This window comes from Seriola dumerili, unplaced genomic scaffold, assembly GCF_002260705.1.
Source record: "Seriola dumerili isolate Sdu_G_001 unplaced genomic scaffold, Sdu_1.0 BDQW01000017.1, whole genome shotgun sequence".
NCBI lineage: Eukaryota > Metazoa > Chordata > Actinopteri > Carangiformes > Carangidae > Seriola > Seriola dumerili.
In genome coordinates this window covers 2,763,171-2,783,734 of record NW_019174272.1, presented here as the reverse complement: position 1 = coordinate 2,783,734, position 20,564 = coordinate 2,763,171, and the positions used below count along the sequence as shown (strand labels likewise).

Here is a 20,564-nt window from a genome sequence, read left to right as displayed (position 1 = left end):
ACATCAATAAATACCTCAGATTTAAAAGTAGATTTACAAAAACAGCATAAAACACTCGTTAAATACACCATTTGTAAATACATTTATTAATTAATTAATAAATAACAGAATTTGAAAAACTATTTGAAAAGCCATTTTAAAAATGTGAATGCATACCTGGATTCCCTCTTCAATTTCCATTTCCCTTTTCCAGCAGCTTTTCCATTTCCTATTAATTGATTTGCTTAGTCATTTAGCTTCTCCTTTTAGCCACTCCATTTAGCCTTTCTGTGACACTCTGAGCCTTTAGTGCTGGTAAAACCAGATTGAGCAATCCCAATTGGCCATGGGATGCAACAAGCTCTCTGATTGGTTAGAGAGCTAACTAGTGAGTTTTAGATGGGAATCCAGGTATGTATTCCCATTTTTAAAATGCCTTTTCAAATAGATTTTCAAATTCTAGTTTCTATTCATGAAATAACAAATGTATTTCTAAATGGTTTATTTAATGAGCGTTTTATGTTTTTTTTGTATATGAAATTAAGGAAATGCTTTATTACTTTTCCTATGACATCCCTGGTGCTCCATGAGAGGTATTTTAGAAAGGCACTACTACACAACATTGTGCTGGTAATTTTAGTGTTACTGAGTTACAGTTATGACTTTAACCACAGACAGTGAACAGAAGACAGTGTTTGTGGAGGCCTAAAATGTTAGTCTGTGTTTTTACTTTTCAGTGTGCTTGTATGTGATTTTCTGCAACAATATGAAAGAGGGAACTGTCCGCATGAGTTATTAATTGTATTTGTCACAATTTAATTGTAACTGCCACAATGATTGTCAAACCCCTATTTAGAAGTAAATAATATGTCAATTATAAAGCATATATATAATTATTTACTATACTACGATAAAGTATGTGAAAGCAAAATTTGAATTTCTAGACAGAAACTTTATATCATCAATTTAGTTAGCGATTAACATTTACTTTGGATGAACACAAGAGGTCACTTGAGCTGTGTTCAAAATCCATATTACATACTAATTTTATACAGTATGTACTATACTAGTATATAATTTTAGAAGTTAGTATACTTAAAAAGAAAAAAGAAAAAAAAAAAGGTGCATTCATGTCATGTCATATCAGAGTTATGATAATTACAAGTTTCCAACTTTGCCTGAAAACAAAGACCACTGTTTAACTGCTAATAAACCCAAATTCGATGGATACAGATTTATTTTGTCAATGCACAGTAATGTAATCCTCACACGACCAACTCACACCACATTTCCTTTGTGCACTGCATTGAGGGAGAATAGTATCCATCAACAGCATCTTTCTGATTTCACTATACTCTTTTACTTTCCCAGTGGAAACACACTTTATGTTAAAAACATATAAGTAGTATTTAGTATGGATTTGGGATGTGTAAAAAGGCTTGTTCGAGGTTAACTGCACCCCACCTGGGAAGCAGAGAGAGCAGGCAAAAGCAGCAGGGGGCATGCACAAGAAGCTGAAGTCAAAACAATTCCCAACAGCCTTCCAAGTCTGTAAAATAAATATTCACCTCCTGTTAGATCAGATCCTGATTTAATTGTTATCAGACAAATCTATTCAGTCTGTGCTCCATAATGTGGTATCTGTAATCATCTTGACAATGTTAAGGTATTCTCCAAACTCCATGTTATTCAATTAATTTACAAAATAATTTGATGGACTAAAATTCCCATATAAGGAATGCCATCACTTCAGTTTGCCAGTGAATATAAATCCACTGTCCTGACTTGATTACTTGTCCTGTCCATCTTAAGAGAAATTCAAAACATGAATCAATAGTCCAACTACATGGAGAGAGGCAAGCAGAAAAACAGGTCATTAGTTTTCATCTTCATTAATCTGTCATAAATATGTGACAGATATTTAGACTGTAAGGGATTGAGATCAGATGTCATTTTAAGAATCATCACACTTGTTAACCAATGTTTAATGTCGCATTTTAATACTTAAAAGACTTAAAAAGGTATATGTACCTTTTCTGCATTAAAATATCTAAAAACAACTAGGCCTGTTATATATATATTTGGGTTATATACTTACATTATCCCAAATGTTTTCCAGCAATTTTCAAATCCGTGATTTTAATCAAGGTAACAGCCCGTTTCATTTGGCCGCCTGTCAATGACGTCATATCCCCTTTGCACATGTATCAGCATTGTGGTTGTCTGCCAGAAGCAGACAAAATTTACTTTATATTCAGTTTTAAGATACATTTTCAAGTTACACTATTTAACTCTTGGTCATTTTAACCATATATTTTAACTGGATGAGGGATTTTTGCCACCAGATGTCTGGATCTTAAGTTATCAGAACAAAGCTGAGCAAATGTTAGTCAGCAGCAGGACAGGCAGCCCCGCTGAGATGTCCTGTGTCCGCTGAACAGCATCAGAGAAACACTGATTTTTTTTTTTTTTTTTTTTTTTTTTTTTTAAAAACATGAAACTGCTTTATTCTGTGTTTTTACCAGATTTAAATCACCAGGTGCATTTCTTTTGCAGAGGAGCAGACCACTGTGGATAATTTGGCTCCAGGTAAAAACCTCCTGAACAATTAACACTAAAGGAATCCTATTCAGAAGCAGCTGGCTGCAGTGACGACAATAAGAAAGAAAAAATTTACAAGAAAAAAAAAAATCAACTATTTCTTATTTTTCATGTGATTCAAATAACTTATGATAAACAAACTAGTTGTTTTGGGATCATGGAAACAACATGTTTTGTGTTTTTCTCACTTTTTGCTATGAAGACATCACTCTGTTCCTGAAGTTACATTTTCTTATCTAGTTGAGCTAATATCAAGCACTCTTGAAAAGTGGAAGTGGCACAGTTCAGACACGGTTAATATGCTCAACAAAGACATTTCTATAATAACATTTCATCCAAAATTGCATACTAGCCTCCTAAGTACAGATACTGTGTAGAAAAACTTGGACTTCACCTCCCACACCTGTTCCAGTTGTTCATTCAGTCCCTGGTACTTCTCAAACTTGTCATGCTCTTTCTTTCTGTTGTTATTGTCATCTGGCATTGCCACACCTATCACAACTGACCCCTTCTTCTCTTTTCCAACTTTCCCAACCACTTGGTTATGCCTCTCAGTGTATGCTGTCCCAGTTTGCATCTTACACCCTGCCACTACACGCTGGACTGTCTCAGGGCATCTTTGCACATCCTGCACCTTGGGTCCTGTCTGTTGTGGTACACCCCTGCCTCTAAGGATCTGGTGCTTAGGGCCTGTTCTTGTGCTGTCATGATCAGAGCCTCTGTGCTGCCCTTTACATCGGCCTTTTCTAGTCAATGGAAAGGTAAGATTTCTTGATGTCAACCCCCTCCTCTATCTGCCATGGAAGGACCACTTCCTCTATCTGTCTTGGTTCACTCAAAGCAAACCTGGCAATATGGATGACACAAGCGCAAACACTGAGCCTCAAGCTATGTCCAAACTAATTCATTTTAGTTTTAAAACACATGAATTTGGCTACATTAATGCCTGGCTTCCATTACTCCAGAGTTTTCAAGCACTTAAAACAGAAACTTTTGGAAACGTTGCTGGACTCATTTTAGTTTAGGTAGCTAACCTAGCTTGGTAGTGGTGTTGCACCATTTACTTTTTTTATAACCTCCTCTGTCAGACTAAACACTCTTTCAATACAGAGCCATCGTTTACAGACAGCTGTGATACATGAGTCAATGTTAATTACATGTTTTTTATAAAATTCCTGAATTTATTGTTCCTTTAGTACGAGCTAAATTACATTTGCGAACTAAGATTTAGCAGGCTGGTTTGCACGGAAAGCTTTATATTCCCTCTTCACTAAATTTGTACAGAACGAAATGCCAGGGGTAAGTAAAAAGGACAGTAGAGAGAAAACAGAGAGGAGTCCCCGAAGCTATGGTCAGTTCCACTAGCCAATTAAGGTTAGCTCGACAACTACAGCGGTTCACGCGCTAGCCCTGGGAGTATTTAATGACGTGGTTTACACCCCAGGTGTTTTACAGGTACCTTTTAACTCCATGGCATGAACACGTAAGTGTCATTTTATGGTTTCACCACAGTTGTATGCCTCACCTTAAACCTCAAAAAGGTGCTAGCACATACGTTGGTTTGACAAACTAAGGGCACTACTTTGCGATGTAGTGCCACGTTGAGGGAAACTTCATAAACAACAAATTACAACACTACCTACACTAACATTTTCAGAGCATTTTGGTGTTAATTGAACTTGTGCAAAACACAAACCTAAGAGGCCTTTGGGTTTAAGCTAACCACACTCTCAAAGAATCGTTGTTTTTACTACGGTAACAAGGTTGCCAAAGTACACAAGCAGGAAAAAAGATACCGAGGCTATTTGTAATTGCAAACAGGTACCTCAAATTATGCTATTACATTAAATAAAACAGGCTGATCAAACTTACATGAGACTAGAATTAAGTTGACGAGTCGTCAAGAAAATGGCCGACCGCTTTGACCGTGGCCTCCTTCAGCCACGGACATTTCTGTAGAATGGATAGGCGCCATTTTGGATCCAGGATCAAGGTGTTTTAATGTATCCATGCCTATGACACGCGCAGTAGGTGGTCTCCCCACCTGTTCCCACACAGCTTTCTTTTACTTTTTATTTACTTTTCTTCATACATGAGTAATTTTAGTTCATGATTTTCATTTTAAATATCTCTGACCATAAATTCTAAAATTATTTAAAATCAATTTGATCCTTCATGAAGAATATAAGGTGTAACTCTTTACTAAAATCAGCATTTTTTTCCCATTTCCAGCAAGACTTCCGCTGTAGGTGGTAACCTTCAGAATAAAAGCAACCAGTTATTTTATGTTCTCCTAAGTTTGTGAATACTATGATGCAGCACAAGATATCTTCTTTTCATTGGCACAATAAGTGATGTTAGGGGGAAATGTACTTTATTATACTTGAGTGCAAAGTGCTTTTGCACTCGTTTCCTACGATGAGTCCCCATTTCCCTCTCCCCCATTTTCTCCTTTATACATTGGATGGCAGTAGAGGTCTTTGAACACACTTTGGTAGGGCGTGTCTTATCCCACTATCTAGGGTCCAGCCGCCATGGGTGCCGTGTTGCCGTGTCATCAGAATAACATATAGCAAAAACGTTTAGAAATTGAAGATCGATCATCGCATTTATTTAATCATTTAACCGGCATAGTCTTGATTTACTTACGACAATGCCTTCCATTAGAAGCTTGACGATGACTTTGGACGCGGTGAATGAGAACGGGACGTTTTCGGAGGGAGACCGTTTAACTGGAAAAGTAACACTGGACTTAATCAAGGAAATTACGGTTCAGAGTCTGCATATTAAAGCTAAGGGAGACGCTGTTGTTCGTTGGACGCAAAAGAGGGGCGATCACTCCCATACATACAGTGCACAAAGGAGATATTTCAAACTGAAGCAGTTTTTAGTCCCAGTGGAATCCAAGGGTAGGCGGTAGTGGTTTTGTTAGTCCTGCATGCCCTACAACCCATATAGTTAAATCTGGCATGGTGCAGGCCTTCTCTGTCCCTGCCTGATCGTACGTTTATGCTATTTTCTCTTCTTTTTGTCCAGTGATGGTGATTACTTGTTTGATTTCCACATTCAAAACTTAAGTAAAAGCACACAAGTCTTCTCAGCTAAAACTAAAATAAACTGGAACTCATTTTAACTACTTTAGGTTGTAGTTTATTCTATAACGGTGCAAAGTGATTAATAATTAGATTACAGCAACAACAACATTAATGTAGTGGACAAAATATGCCATATTAAAATGAAGAGTATGAGAGTAAAAGCATGTTATACTCTCCACCACCGTCTTTATTACTATTTGCACTATGCTAGGAGTGGCTAGTAATAATAGTAGACTACTGTCAGTACTAACACCAACATTATTTCCTTTTCAGACACCATCATTCCCCGAGGGACCCATGTCTATAAATTTAGCTTCAACATACCACCAGGGTAAGTACAGTAAGACAAGTTTACCAAAACGTAATGTTTGTAGTGACAATGTAATTGTTTTGAACAAGCAGGACCAAATAGCTTACTCCTGCCACATTATATAAGTGTTACTTCAATTTTTGATTTGATATTAATCTGCTTGTTCTCCAATACAGAAGCATGCCTTCATCCTTCAAGGGGACTCATGGAAAGATTGTTTACAAGCTGGAAGCTGCGCTGTCCAGGAGTTGGAGGATGGACCGTAAAGTAGAAAAGGAGATACATTTCGTCTCCAAGTCCTTTCCAAATCTTCAGTCTCTGATGGTGTGTAAACATCTAACCATTCATACACACATCTCTGATATGTCAGTTGACAGGAAAATATGTGCCCTTTGGTACAATATTGTATATAGAGATGATATTTTGTAATGTGATTTTACTTTTCATGGGGGTTGTTGCATAGGAGAGAAACAGACTATTGGAATTGAAAAGTATTGTTATCACTCACTTAAACCACATTCATTCATCTGCAGTTCTACCTAGCTACACAGATAGTTTTAGTTTAATATCCAGCTCCACCACCACAGTATAATGGAGGTAATAGGACTTTTTCACAGCCTTTTTCAACATGTTGGAAAAGCGTAGGAAAAGCACTGTTGTATTTAGTAACAGTAATGATGGCTACATTCCATTTAGAGGTGTCAGTTCCAGCGTCAAGTTATGGCACATTCTCACTCGCTGGTTTGGCTTCCTGGAAAACTTATAGTAAATACAACACATCAACCATTAATGGTAATAGCTTCACATGTGCTTTTCCTGCTAATGACAAAATGTCTTCTGTGAAAAAGAGCTATAAGAATTTGGATTTGAATTTTAACTGATGAAATGTTTTGGAAAATTCGATAAAAAAATCTCAACAGCAATACGTCTATACAATAACAATATCCCAGTTACTTTGGATAATTCACCAACTGAGCGGTTGACAGTTTTCATAGATGCTATTTCTTCTGTAAAAAGTATACTAGTACCTGTGAAAACTGCTCACAACGACATACTGTACAGTGGGTGATGAGATTCAAAGGGTAGTGCAGTAGTATTCACTTGTGGTCTTGAGGGCCTGGATATCATGCCCTGCTATACCACTGTAACACTTAAATCATGCACTGTATTGTCTTCATAATGGAAGTGGATCAAAAGTAATTTTTTTCCCTATTCATTGTATTCTAGTCATCCCAAGTTGCTTCAGCAAAAAAAGAGATGGGGCTTTTCTCAAAAGGACATGTACAGATGGATGTCACTGTTGACAGAAGGGCGTATGCCCCAGGTAGTAAAATTCCACTTCAAACATGGTAGGTTCAAGTCATGGAAGGAGATCTTCTTTTGAAGGAAGATCCTGAAAAACATGCTTTTGTCATTTGATGGATGTCACAGCCATCAATTTGCAAAACAGCAAACTATTCTGATAAAACATGCAGTAATACTATTTACATTATAGTTCACGAATTGTCTTAAACATCTTATTACGTTTGCCAATTTGAAAGAATCAGTATGTACTGCACAGTCCTCTTTCATGATAGACATTTTGATGTGTCGTCGCAGGAGAAGCAGGTGTATCAAATGACATGAAAAACAGGTTAGTTCCATTTGAATGTCTCTACTCCAGTGCTCTGGTGTTGTGGATGCTGGTTTACATTTCTGTTATCCTAACACACTTCATTATAGATGACCCAGCATTAATGACACTAGTTACACCTGTGCTCTTGACAGGCTAAAATGTCTGCCAGGAAAATGGTCTGTCAGTGAAGGGTTTATTAAAACTATAATAAAACAGTTGAAAGAAATATAATACTTTAGGATGGGGTTTATCATCTCAGCACTGTTCATGTAATGTGAGTAAGGTGTGCCTCTCAGGCATAGTAAAAAACTTTATATATTAACAATACTGGAATAATACATGAAAAATAATGTAAAATATTATGTTGTTTTCCTCATAGGTCAAACAGTGGCAATTGTTGCAAAAATCAACAATTCCTCATCCAGTGACATGACACCCAAATTCAGTTTAATCCGGGATGTTTTGTTCCATGCCAGCAGCAATGTGAAGCAAGAAAGAAGCGTTATCCACAAGGTGGTTGACAGCTGTATTAGATCCCACACAGAGAAGAGCGTCAGCTGTGTAATAAGGATTCCTCATGGTCAGATACAGACAATCCAGAATTGTGAGATTATCTCAGTGGAATACTATTTAAAGGTATGTAACAGTGGATCTTAATGGTAAAGCACAGTAAGATAAGGCAGTTGACAGAGCTATTTCCCTGATTTTGTAACACTGCTAACCCATAAATATTGTTAAAATTCCAAATTTGTTGTAACTGTCAGGTGTAGAAGTAAAGCATCATGTGCTAATGAAGCAGTGTTTTTTTTTTTTTTCAGGTGTATCTGGACATCAGCTTTGCTTCCGATCCAGAGGTCACTTTCCCAGTCGTCATTCTTCCTCCTGACTTAGCTCTTGGCACTCAGCCTGGTGTGGCTGCGGGTCCCTATCCAGCTGGGGCTACTGGGGGCCCAAGTAGGAGCGACTTCCCTCCCCTAGCAGTGTCTAAGCATTCTTCTCCTGCATCCCCACATTCAGGCAGTCACGAATACCCAGGAGCTCAAAGGTATTCAGCACCAGGACCTGCATACCCAGCTAGCCCACAAATGTATGCTGCACCACCCAATGTGTACTGGGGTCAGCCAGCACACATGAGCAGGGGCTACAATAACCCAGTGCCACAGCACGCTTCTCCATATGGATCTCCATTTTCATCCTCATCGTCAACTTCTGTGCTTCACCCTCCGCCTACTGCTCCAGCGTTTCATCCATCCCCATCTGCCCCAGAGATCCAGCCATCCCCTTCTGCACCGTTTAACATATCCCCAACTGCTCCTTCATACAATGCACTGCCTTCTACACCAATGATGAACACAGACTTCCTGTCTCAATCAGATGAACCTCCTCCAGCGTATTCTCTCCTTTTCCCATCCTCTGCAACTGACACGCCTGATGCAAATAAATAGAATAGTTAACAATGCAAAATCGGATCACATAAATCATGTCTTATTTAGGCTATTGGTGTGGTTAAATTTGAAGCGTGATTTTAAATTTAAAAAAAATCATTGAGTGCAATATTTACTGTTTGCATGCAAACAATTATATATAAAAGTAGGACTTTTGAATTGTATGTGTTAGTGGTTTTCTGGTCAGTTGTCAGGTTGGTAATTGGCTTTGTCCAGCTCCTAAAGTACTCACTCCAACCTCAGTTATCAGGATACACTGTGTTTTACGTGCCTTGTTCAACTCAAGTGTCCCGCTGATCAATTTTTCTGCCTTACAGTTAATACCTACTCTCTACCTCACTATTCTGTGTGGAGGCTACTTACTGTGTTAAGAAAAAAAAAACTTTTTATACTTTTTTTTCAGTGAAGGGGCCAAATATATATTTTCCATTTATTTTAATGTCTGTTGAGTTTAACATGAGACAGCGACTTCTATCTGTGTCATTAGTAACAATACTTTGCAAACCTGATTTGTTGTTATACTAACAAATTGCCAGTGTTGTCTTGGAATAAAGAACTGTCAGGTAAAGTTTCTCTGGGAATCTCTCAGTGTTTGTGTGAACACCTTGTAATAACTAATGTAGGTAACTAGGTAGTACAGTTCTTAACATCTTCCATCTTACAAAGATGCACCTGTTTCTTTGTTTTTATCTATAAGTAATTTGAAATTTCATATCCTATCAGTTAATAGCCTAATAATATAACATAGCTCACATTGTATAATGCTTGGCCCACACATATAAGTTTATTTAAACTCGAGTTTGTATAGCCATTAATCACCTTCAATTGTGAAATACTGAATAACCTGTTGTGCATTATGATGCGTGCCTTCTCGTAAAGGATGTTGACGCAATGTTGGAAGCTTTATAGTGGCTTCACTGTTCGGGTGTAGTCGGATGTAGGCTTGTTTAAAAAGTGCCTGAGTGCCAGCAGGACTATTGGTTCAGTGCTGCGTGCTGTAAAGCAGCAGGTGAAGAATGTCTCGGATCAAGGAGTTCGATCTGACTTATGAAGCTCTCAACGAAGCGGGCACTTTTTCCGAAGGAGATACGGTGTCAGGCAGAGTTAGTTTGACTTTGGCGAAAAACACGAAAGTGAAGAGTCTCTCCGTGAAAGTCAAAGGGGAGGCACGCGTTAGGTGGTCGGAAGGATCACAAGACGACAGGAGATCGTACAGTGCTCACAGGAAATACTTCAAAATCAAAGAGTGCTTAGTCGCAGAAAATGATAAAGGTAGGCCAAAGAAGTCTTTATTATTCTTACTTATCTCAACACGTATACATATTATATGTTGTCTAAAATTAAAGGTGTCAGTATGATAAAATGGATAGATTGTATAATATCTTTATAGCCTTGTAAATGGTACTGCACCCATAGGCTTTTTTTGATACTGGTATACGTGAGGAAGTTTCCACTGTCTGCTTGTCAGGTGACTGGTTAGTGTTAATTCTCGCTTCTTTTGCAGACACTGTTCTTTCTGAGGGGGTCCATCAGTTTAAGTTCAGGATGAAACTCCCACAGGGGTAAGTGGGACTTTTCCAGCATCTATAGCATTAGTACTGTATCAGTGTCTGCTTTTACAAATTGCTGCATTTGTGGACCGGTTCTGTCTTACAGGGAAATGCCATCAACCTTCAAGGGGCTTCATGGAAACATTGACTACACGCTTGAAGCCAAGATGTCCAGGAGCTGGCGGTTTCCCTCTGGAGTACAAAAGCATATCTGTTTTCTTTCGAGGTCTTTAACACACCCTCAACAAGTAATGGTAAGTGGGATGCTACAATGATAAAGGTTATACATTTAATAGACTAGTTCCACATTTACAATGAAAGTAAATGTTTTGATTTCTGAAGTACTTAAAGTGGCTTGTAGCTGCTGAAAACAGTCAAATGACTTAAGAATGTGTGTACTATATTTAAATATGATGGGGAAAAGGCAGACAGCAGGAAGTACAGCAACGTGACGGTCTATACAATATAATGTGAACTATGTTGAGGAAGTAGAAGTTCACCTGTTTCCCTGGACAAATTCAAAGGTTAATAGTGAGATGACAGTATTTTCTCCTGGACTTTGAATTTCATCTGTAAACTGCTATGAAATGATCTTTATTTTCTTCATTTGTTCTAGTGTCCACAATCTGGTTCAGTAAATAAACAGATGGGAATTTTTTCTAAAGGACAGGTCCAAATGTCTGCTACGGTTGACAGAAAGGTTTGCGCTCCAGGTAAAGTCACTACAGCTCACTTACTTTCAAAGTGTCAATTTGAGACATAAAATGTAGTAAATTCTCAGCTAATATCAGATATTTACAACTTTGTACATTGTTTCATTGCTAAGTCAAATGGAAGTGTTAATGTTAGCAGGATTACCACATATCAAAACAAAGGTGATTAAAGTTATTTACATGCTTTCTTCATACAATGTAGAAAACTATACAATTATTTGTATATGATATATTTATACATCATATTTATATTTATTTATGATTTGTTTTTGATAGGTGACACCTTGTCTGTTGTTGCCAAAATCCACAACTTCTCTTCCAAAACCATGAGGCCCAAATTCAGTCTACATCAGAAAATAGTCTACAGCGCCAGTGGCTCAACTAAAACTAGTGACACAAGTCTATGCAAAGGTTTGGGGGAAACTATCGCAGCAAACCGAGAGGAAACAGTCTACTGCCAACTGAAGATTCCTGATGATGCCATCTACTCTATCCAAAATTGTGACATCCTCTCAAATAACTATTACCTCAAGGTATGTAATGTAATAGTGATGCTACATCAACTCAGTAATGAATTAATTGATATTGGTGGTTAAGTAATTGTAGCACAGAGAAACCTTGTCCTAAATCACACACTTCTACAATCATTGGAAATATAAAACATCAAAGCAAAATTCCTCATAAAATTATAGTATAAATATAAACATGACTCCGCATTCTAACAAACAGAAATCATGTTTATCCATCAGTAAGCACAATCACCTTAAATAATAGTTCAATAAGCGGCAGTTTAGTTTAAAACATTTCTGCTGTAGACAGATTCAACCTCTCAATAATGTGTGTTTTCATTTCCCAGGTGTATTTGGACATCAGCTTTGCCACTGACCCGGAGGTGGTGTTTCCACTGGTCATCGTTCCTGCTGGCTTTGCTAACCCTCAGGCTCATGAGGTTGTGGGGCCTTACCCACCGGAGGCTGTTGGGGGCCCAAGTTACAGCGACTTCCCTCCCCCTGCTTTCCCCGTTGGACCTTATCATGTACCCCCAGGTCCAGGTCCCTATGGATACTCAGCGCCATTTCCCGCTCAACCTGTGAACATAACAAGTGGCTATAATAATCAGTGGCCACAACAGCCTGCTCCGTATTTTCCAGCTGCAACCTTCCCATCATCTTCAGTACACTATCAAGCTCCTGCTGCTTCACATCAGTTCCAACAGGGAGAAGGACCTCCATCATATATGGACATTTCCCTTCCTTCCTCTTACACTCGTGGCTCAGATCATAAAATCTGAGCTCCAGAAGGAACACAAGCAAATAGGGTTGAAATAGGATGATGATGATGAGAGTATTTGAGCTATTTTTAATGTGAAATGGGAAAATATTTGCTGTTTACAAATGAAAATATATTTTGTATTTGCCCTACTGTTTAACATTCTTTTACAGTCATGTTATATATGAAAGAATGTTTCATATGTTTAGACTGTGTGTGTCTGGGTGTGTGTGTGTGTTCTGATGTAAAACCAAAACTACCTGTCTGTGCCCCTCATTCATGTCATTTTACAGGGGAAGATTGTTGTATTAAGTTTAGTAATAACTGTTACGGCCCTGGCTGTATTTCCTTAGCTCTGTTCTAGTTTATGTCCTGTGTTGTGTGTGAGTGTGAGAGTGATTGCTCTCCTCCTGTGAGGATGTCTGCAACTGATCAGTTCATTTGCAATATCCTGCATTTTGAAATGCCCTGGGTCCCTGCAATCTGCAGGTAGCTTTCTGACAACAGCAGCTGGTACTGTAGTTTTGTTGTGTAGTGACTGTGTGTATTAGATGTAAAATTGTTGGGCCTTTTGCCCTTGTTGTCAGTGATCTTGGAAATTCTGTAAATAGAATAGGAAGTTTCTCTTCATAAATAGCACTGAAGTTGTTGGGACGAACTGCCATTTTATTTGGCACTGTTTTCTACAGCTTTTATTTACTCTTGGTTTAGAAAATGTCCCTTTGTTTGTTTGTTTGTTTGTTTCACATAGGGATTAGTTAGCACAATTTGAGGAGATATATTCTTTTGTTTGTTGTTTTGGCCTTGGTTCACCCTGAGCTATATTGCTTAAGTATATTGTCACCATTCCACATTTTGTAGTAATAAATTATTTCACTGTGACTGCATTTGGTATTCAGACTTTGGTTAGGGGACCAGGGGGGCAACACATTTTTTTTATGTTGCTCTCCCACTCCCCTAGACAGGGACGTAACAAAGCATATTTAAACTTGGTTCCTTACTTTCAATACAGATGTTTATTTATTCATGCACATCAAATTATTTAGGTCATTTAACTCAACTAGTTTTCTTCTGTGTGCAAGCTTAAAGTTAACCAATGTGGAAACCAGCAAATATGGTTTGGATTGGTAAATAAAACCTCAGATGTCGTACAGAGAGCAACTGTAAGAGTTGCAGGCAAAATGGGAACAATTCTCAAATTTTGTTAGGAGATAAAGTTTAAATTGTCCCTATTCCACTGAATATATTCATTTTGATCAAGGCCTCTCACATTCTTTGTGGTGCATCATGATAGAGAAAAACATCATGTGACCATGCAGGCCCCAAAAGCTGTCCCATTCCTCACAGTAACGAGTGAGCAATCCTATTCAGCTTGGAACACTGTTTTCTCCTTATAACAGATTTATGATCTTTAAATCTAATTGGTAGTCCATGGAGTTGTAACACACTGGTAGTAAACACATTTTCCTGCCTGCCATGGTGGTAAACAAGGAGTGTTTATGAGTTGTGTATATTTTTTTTGAAAAACACAATTTTCCAGAGCAAAGAGAGACAGTAAGCAGAATATGCAAAACAATACACAAATCAACACAGCAGCCCACAACGATTTTTGTCCATAACAAGAGACCTATACAATGACCACCTACTGTACTTGCATGTGAGAAGAAATGAGCAAGAGTGGAAGCTTTCAAAACCTGTCATAGACATTTTTTGCCTTTATTCGGATAGGGACAGTGAAAGGAAGGTTGGGGAGAGAGAGGATGACGTGCAGCAAAGGGCCAACCCATGGCCGCTGTGGTCAGGCCTGAAACTAACTGGTACGCGCTCTACCAGCTGAGCCACCTGTGCGCCCTCGTTGAAGACATTTTTAAAATTTACCCAAGAAATGACAAAGCATTTCGATGACATTTCGATTTGACAACACTACATTTCCCTTTTGAAGTGTTTTTAGAAGGAATGCGTGGCCTCTCTATTCATCCATCCATGTGATGGATGCACAGAGGGAGGTTGCGTAAAGTTTTGTACCCGCCCACTTGCACTAGTTGCTGTTGCTAATAGATGCAAGACTCCAAACTATCTCTGCCTGTCATCGCCATCGCCATGGGGAGAAGACTGCTGTGGGTCTTTCTGCTTGTCGTCGTCATTTTTAAAAGTAAGACAAATAGTAAGGGACGTAACTTTCTTCTTAGTCAGCTAGCGAATATAACTGTACTTGTTTGACTTCAGAAGTTAAGGACAACAAGGACGTTAGCTGTCCAAATTGTTGCATACATCGTAGTTGCCGAAAGACACTTTCCAAGTCCAAGCTACATTAATATTAGGTATATGAATCAATATTAGGGTGTACGTTAACGTTAAGTAGGTAACAAACTTTATCTGTTTAGCTTAGCTGTCTTCTTCATCTTCCACCCGAATAGTTGAGCGAGATATTAGCTAGAAAATTGTTGAAAATTGTCGTAAGAACAAGATTAATTGCTGTTTGCTGCTTCGGCTGAATGCCGATTAGAGCCAAGTATCACAAAACGCGTATTTCATAAACATCTGAAGTAATAATTTATGATACAAGTTTGCTAAGAAGCAAAGAAATATTAAATTGCCATCTCTTTAATGGAATTTGGCTCGACATTGTCTTCTGTTGACACCATTGTTCTCATGTCCTCTAGTCCAAGAGTCATCTCATCTCATATTAGACAACCAGAATATTATGCACACTGTAAACAAACCAATATTTTACCTCAGTGGCATTTATTAAGGTCAAATTCAACAGATGTATTTGCTCAGGTGAGAAATTTGTTGTAAATTGAGTTAGAATATTTATCTCAACTAATTTTTACCACTTTATACCTAGTTCCCTCTCCATATGAGATGAAATGTTTATAAAATTGAGTTAAGATAAAGGTTTGGACAAGGCTTCTTTTTTCATGTGTCCTCCACAGGGGCGTCAGGCTTAAAGATTCGGAACAAGCTGATAGGTAAATGTCTGCAGGTGCAAGAAGGAATTCTGGGAGGTAGAGTGTCCTTGGGGGAATGCAGCCCATATTCACCCTTACAGGAATGGCGTTGGGTCCCACAGAGCCAGGCTCTCAGCAGTCACCACACTGGGGAGTGTCTGACTGCACCGAGAGAGCAGTATGAAGGTGTCCATCTGCAGCCCTGCATCTTTATGACTGAAAGTGACGAGATAGGTGACGGATTGGCAGCAGTGGATATTGGCAGAGATGCAAGCAGCCAGGCGTGGTCCTGTTCCAAGAAAGGCCACCTCACCTTGATAGGGAGGGGACTGCACCTCAGTGCCACACCAGAATCCACTTTGGTCTTCCTTTCGCAGGAACATAAGCAGGTAATGAGGTTATGGAGGAAGTCCTTCTCTATGTGACATAACATCTGATAGTATTTTAATCAAATGATTTAAAATGTATGTAAAAAGTAGGGAGGAATTGTATATTGTAGATTTTTTTTTACCCCCACCCTTCACAAGCAGGGCAGCAGGTGGCGGACACTTGACAACCAGACATTGTGTAATGGGAGAGATAGCAAACATAACCAACACCAAGACCAATCCCACCACTATCTGGGAAAATCATTGGAACCTGCCATCTCTGATATGCACAGACAGGCTGAACCATGTAAGGACATATCTCATTAGCTGTAGTCTACTGAATGTTATCTTATTAGTTTACACTAATAAAAGTAACACACACTACCTTAAAGGTCCAACCACTGGCTTTACTAACCACCTTTTAATTATAAGTCGCACTAGCAACAATGTAAATACTTGACATTATTGCTAACCATTTTTCAAATCACATGAGTTTTATTTTGATGGTTTTCCTTCTTCTTAGCCAGCTAGTGGTATTAGGTCATGCCAGTGCAGTGTACATGTTTACTTGCAGAAAATTGGGACTGGATTTAGAGGAAATCCTTTTCATATGAGAATGCAGCGTGTTATTTCTGTATTATTTGTTTATTTTGTGGGAGTCTTGCAGTAGATTATAAGAAATTAAGGTGATTATTAGAAAAAAATAACAGAAGATTATTGTTTTGTTGTTATGATGTTGCAAGCAGAGACCATTTTTTAAAAGTCTTCCCAGTGATGTGTTCATGGAAACACATCTATGCACTGACAGCTTTACTTCCCACCAAGTAAACATGAACTTCATGAAAAGGATATTGAATTTAGTCATTTTTTCTTGCATTCAAAGGGTTGCTATTCAGCAGCTGATCCTCAAAGCTTGAGCTTGAATGTTTTGATTTCTTTGAATGCACCGACATGGAGCCTTTACAGGATATCCTTCTTCCCATGCATTGTGATTGGTTAGCTCTGTTAAGAGTATTTCGAAATCTTTTTAAGTTGAAAAGTAAAAAATCCATGTGGTATGTCTGATCTCAGTAGCATTATTTATCTGCCTCCGCCTGGAGATTAGATTACAACATGCCTACTTTAGGCTGAGGATCTAATTCATTTAAGTGCGCATTTGAGCAATCAATATGTCCCTCTCTCTGGAAGACAGCCAGCCACTCCATGAAACAGCATCGTTGTGACTTGTCAAGTCCTGGAAATGCTGATTCACTGGCTTAGTTAGAACATGTGATTTTTATGGCCTCCACAGATGATGAAGAAATCAAATCTATATCACTTTCAGTCATCACCTCTGGTTGACTTGTTTCTTTTTTCCACCCACTTCCAGTTGAAGGTATAATGGACATCAAGGGCACAGAAACATATCCCTTAATAGATGGGACTCTTTCATCCTTGAGTACAAAATCCCCTGCAGATCCCACCATGATTTTCTTCAGTATGGACTATGGTAGGTTTAGTAAACTGTATTCAATAAAAGACTGAATGTATCCTCTGTATGACCAGTATTATGAGTGGAAATCATTTCTTTCAACAATACTGTATGTAGCCTGACATAGAAGCCTTAACAGTTCAGTTGTAGAGTTACTTTTGCACCACTAGGTGGAGACAGATGAACAAGAAACTTAGCAAAGTTTATGGTGGGTGTGTAATGATTGTGAAGGAGTTTCAATAGGCTTTTATTTGCAAGTTCAGAGCCCTGACAGGAATTAAGCAAATGCATGAACAAAGATTCATAGTGTAGAAAGAGATAAATAGTTGAAAGTTTAAATGTGTGTCTTGTGAAATGCATGGTGTGTTGCTTGGTCTGTTTATGCATGTGAACATGTATATACTCACTGTATATGTGTATATAGGGATGGGCTGGAAGATAACCATGCTGGTACTAAGCTCTTTGGCTCTGGTACTGGGAACTGTTATTCTTATCCTCAATGTTTACTCCAATAGGTGAGTGCCTAAACAGACGAATAACACACGTGAAAGTAGACATTTTATTTTCATAGATTTACTTTTGAAAAGATAAGTGGATTCATTAATTAGATAACAACATAACATTAATTAAGTATCATTTTGTAGATCAGTTAATCATTTATCTGGTAAAAAAAAAAAAAAAAAAAAAGCCGATGTTTTACTGGTAACAGCTTCTCAGACAAGATTTTACTTATTTTTTCTCTTTTATTCATTGTAATTTGGATACATTCGAGTTGTGTGTGTGGGTGTTTTTTTCATGATTTTGGTCTCTAAGTAATTTGGGTTGGCCATTTGACATTTGAGTGTAATGAGTTAATTGAAACACAAGAACATAAATACAAAACAGACTGCAATAGACACTGGATACCCATATCCAATAACCCTAACCAATTAAAAAAAAATTAATTTAAATTTAATTTTAATATTTTAACAAAAAATGTATGAAACTCAATTTGAAAACATAGAGCCTAGTTAAATGAAGATACAACACTTTATACAAAACCTTACTGGGGGAGAAAAATGTGAGGAATATATTGAGCGAAACATTTCAAAAAGCTCTGATAAAAAGTGAAATGTTATGTGTTCGCTCACTTTCTGCGTTTTTCTGTCTTGCTGTGCCAGAAGGAAGAAGGTGGTGTGTGTTTTGAAGTCATACACCGTGAGGCCAGAGGTGAGTGTTCCTGGGTCCCCGGTGCCTAGTGAAAGGGCCCCACTGACAGAGCACGCCATGCGCCTCCCACACTCCTCCCCCACTTTACAACGTGGAGAAATCCTGATTGAGTGGAAGGACGGCACTGTAACTCCACTGTACGAGGCCTGAAGGTTGTACTGTTATGTTTGGACATGCAAGCGGGATTGGTTTATTTAGTTCTTAAGAAATTGTATGCATGCTTTGTCCTGAATGTGTCTGCAGGCAAATCTGTTGTCAACAGAAAAAAAATTGGCAAAATAAGATTTCGGTATTTTAAGATTGTTGGCATCAAAAGATACTAAGCAAACTGTTCATGGTGTACTCTGGACTATTTCATAAAATGTAAAGTTCATGGCCCATTATCAGACAGTTTTTGTGGGACTTAGCTGCCAGAGGAAGATAAAAGCTGTTGTGAAGCTGCCAGAACAAAAAACGTATGAGCTGTACTGTAAGTTTTCAAAGATACTGACTCTGAGTCCTGACCTCTTGTGTTGGACATCTGAAGAATTGCTAGTACGATGAAAGGTCTGTAAAATAAATGTTTAAGCATTCAGCCATTGTTTGTAGACCTACTATAAGTACAATTTAAGAGCTCAACAAAGCAACCAATAGCAAAGGCCTTAAGTTGGATAAACACTTGAGAAACTAATCTTTATTTGCCAAGGCCTAAACTATATGAAGATCTGATCATGTAGTTCCAGTTTGATGTTGAACACTATTGTGCTGTGGGGTCAGCTCAGGTGTCTCTTTACATACAGTGAAGGGACAGTGAATAGGAAAGTGGTCTCAGATCCCACTGTATTTCAAGAATTTAAAAGGTCTAGAGGTAATCATTGACAGTGTGCTGATTTTTCATTTAAAGAGATTCATAACAACATAGCACGACACACCCTAAGCTCCTGAGACTCGCACCCTTAATATTAGGATTAGTAGGCTATTATGGGAAAGTATAATTACTGTTGTGTTGCAACTTACTTTACTATGTTGTGTTGCAAGAAACACTGTATGGTGAAAGTTGTTTTCATACCATAATTCAGGATTAATTAGTTTCAAGTGCATGTCTTAGCAAAGAAATATTTCCAAAGAAAATATTACCCTAGTTTAAACAGGAAATGTTAGTAGTCTGGCACTGTATAATTCAGTACTGTTCATTTCATGATGCACCTTGCTTTGATACTGACCATACATAAACTTGTATTGATTTACATTGTTACTTGAGTGTACTTATAATGTACTATAGATTTGAGCTTAACGGTTCGTTCTTGACCTTGCACAGCAGTTGACAAAACAAACTCCACTCAAGGGCCACTTACTAACTTTTTCTGGGGTTTTCAACTACATCACACTGTATTCATCAGCAGATAGAGTTTGCTCAGCAATAACTGAACTGTAGAAGTTTAAACTTTCCATTATTCTGAGCACTTCTCATCCTTTGAAGTTCACCATGATGCGGTTGAAAGCTCCAGAAGCCCTTTCAGTGGAGACTCTTTTGTCCACTATCATTGATGTTTTGGTTTTTCTATGTGGAAACCAGGTACACCATCAATTAGTTGTAAATTTGTTAGTTTTTTAACTGAAAGGTTTTTTAAAACTGTGAACTACCTAATAAAATGGCATATATACCTGACTTGCTTTTACAAGTGTTACACGATGTATTGAGTAAAGCTTATGTTATTTTGTGTTTAATGTACATCAGCAACCCCTTTCCCATGGATTGTTATCCGGAGTGAAGCGGAAAGGGAATGACTGCTGATAAAAGTCACTGTTTATAGTAATTGCATCAAACAGTCTGTAAGGATGCAGTAATCATAGATATGTTGACGGTGATAGCTCCAGAGAACATGGCATTTCCTTGTGGCATGGAAACTTCCCAGCTGGAGGAGTCTGTTTACAACTGTACAACCAAAAGGCTGTTTTACAGTTTTTTTTTTGTTGTTGTTGTTTTTCAGAGGGGGTGGGGGTCTGTT

The 20,564-nt window shown here is 38.1% G+C and overlaps 3 protein-coding genes across 4 annotated transcripts; all 3 read left to right on the top strand.

The window, feature by feature from the left end:
- Positions 1-5,113: 5,113 nt before the first annotated feature.
- LOC111229856 (arrestin domain-containing protein 3-like) lies at positions 5,114-9,618 on the top strand. The gene is made up of 6 exons (XM_022756346.1): positions 5,114-5,489; positions 5,949-6,006; positions 6,162-6,309; positions 7,213-7,309; positions 7,980-8,236; positions 8,419-9,618. Exons 1-6 carry the CDS (start codon positions 5,234-5,236, stop codon positions 9,043-9,045), a joined length of 1,443 nt encoding a protein of 480 aa, XP_022612067.1. The 5' UTR covers positions 5,114-5,233; the 3' UTR covers positions 9,046-9,618.
- Positions 9,619-9,985: 367 nt separating this feature from the next.
- On the top strand, positions 9,986-13,459 carry LOC111229899 (arrestin domain-containing protein 3-like). Its single transcript, XM_022756429.1, has 6 exons — positions 9,986-10,317; positions 10,550-10,607; positions 10,702-10,849; positions 11,212-11,308; positions 11,585-11,841; positions 12,165-13,459. Exons 1-6 carry the CDS (start codon positions 10,062-10,064, stop codon positions 12,597-12,599), a joined length of 1,251 nt encoding a protein of 416 aa, XP_022612150.1. The 5' UTR covers positions 9,986-10,061; the 3' UTR covers positions 12,600-13,459.
- A 1,212-nt stretch (positions 13,460-14,671) lies between these two features.
- On the top strand, positions 14,672-20,206 carry LOC111230360. Of its 2 annotated transcripts, none has more exons than XM_022757070.1 (6): positions 14,672-14,729; positions 15,514-15,917; positions 16,059-16,203; positions 17,266-17,385; positions 17,792-17,882; positions 18,528-20,206. In XM_022757070.1, the coding sequence occupies exons 1-6, from the start codon at positions 14,678-14,680 to the stop codon at positions 18,724-18,726; spliced, it is 1,011 nt and encodes a 336-aa protein (XP_022612791.1). In that variant the 5' UTR covers positions 14,672-14,677; the 3' UTR covers positions 18,727-20,206. The 2 variants fall into 2 exon arrangements, with proteins under 2 accessions (XP_022612791.1, XP_022612783.1); XM_022757062.1 differs by having other exon boundaries at positions 16,056-16,203.
- The last annotated feature ends 358 nt before the right edge of the window (positions 20,207-20,564 follow it).

Excerpts from the sequence above, each read along its gene's own strand:
- LOC111229899 (XM_022756429.1), top strand. The coding sequence starts at position 10,062 with ATGTCTCGGATCAAGGAGTTCGATCTGACTTATGAAGCTCTCAACGAA. Across the intron at positions 10,850-11,211 it reads CACACCCTCAACAAGTAATG|TGTCCACAATCTGGTTCAGT; the intron begins GTAAGTGGGATG and ends CATTTGTTCTAG. Across the intron at positions 11,842-12,164 it reads CAAATAACTATTACCTCAAG|GTGTATTTGGACATCAGCTT; the intron begins GTATGTAATGTA and ends TTCATTTCCCAG.
- LOC111229856 (XM_022756346.1), top strand. The coding sequence starts at position 5,234 with ATGCCTTCCATTAGAAGCTTGACGATGACTTTGGACGCGGTGAATGAG. Across the intron at positions 5,490-5,948 it reads AGTCCCAGTGGAATCCAAGG|ACACCATCATTCCCCGAGGG; the intron begins GTAGGCGGTAGT and ends TTTCCTTTTCAG. Across the intron at positions 8,237-8,418 it reads CAGTGGAATACTATTTAAAG|GTGTATCTGGACATCAGCTT; the intron begins GTATGTAACAGT and ends TTTTTTTTTCAG.
- LOC111230360 (XM_022757062.1), top strand. The coding sequence starts at position 14,678 with ATGGGGAGAAGACTGCTGTGGGTCTTTCTGCTTGTCGTCGTCATTTTT. Across the intron at positions 14,730-15,513 it reads TGTCGTCGTCATTTTTAAAA|GGGCGTCAGGCTTAAAGATT; the intron begins GTAAGACAAATA and ends TGTCCTCCACAG. Across the intron at positions 17,883-18,527 it reads CTCAATGTTTACTCCAATAG|AAGGAAGAAGGTGGTGTGTG; the intron begins GTGAGTGCCTAA and ends TTGCTGTGCCAG.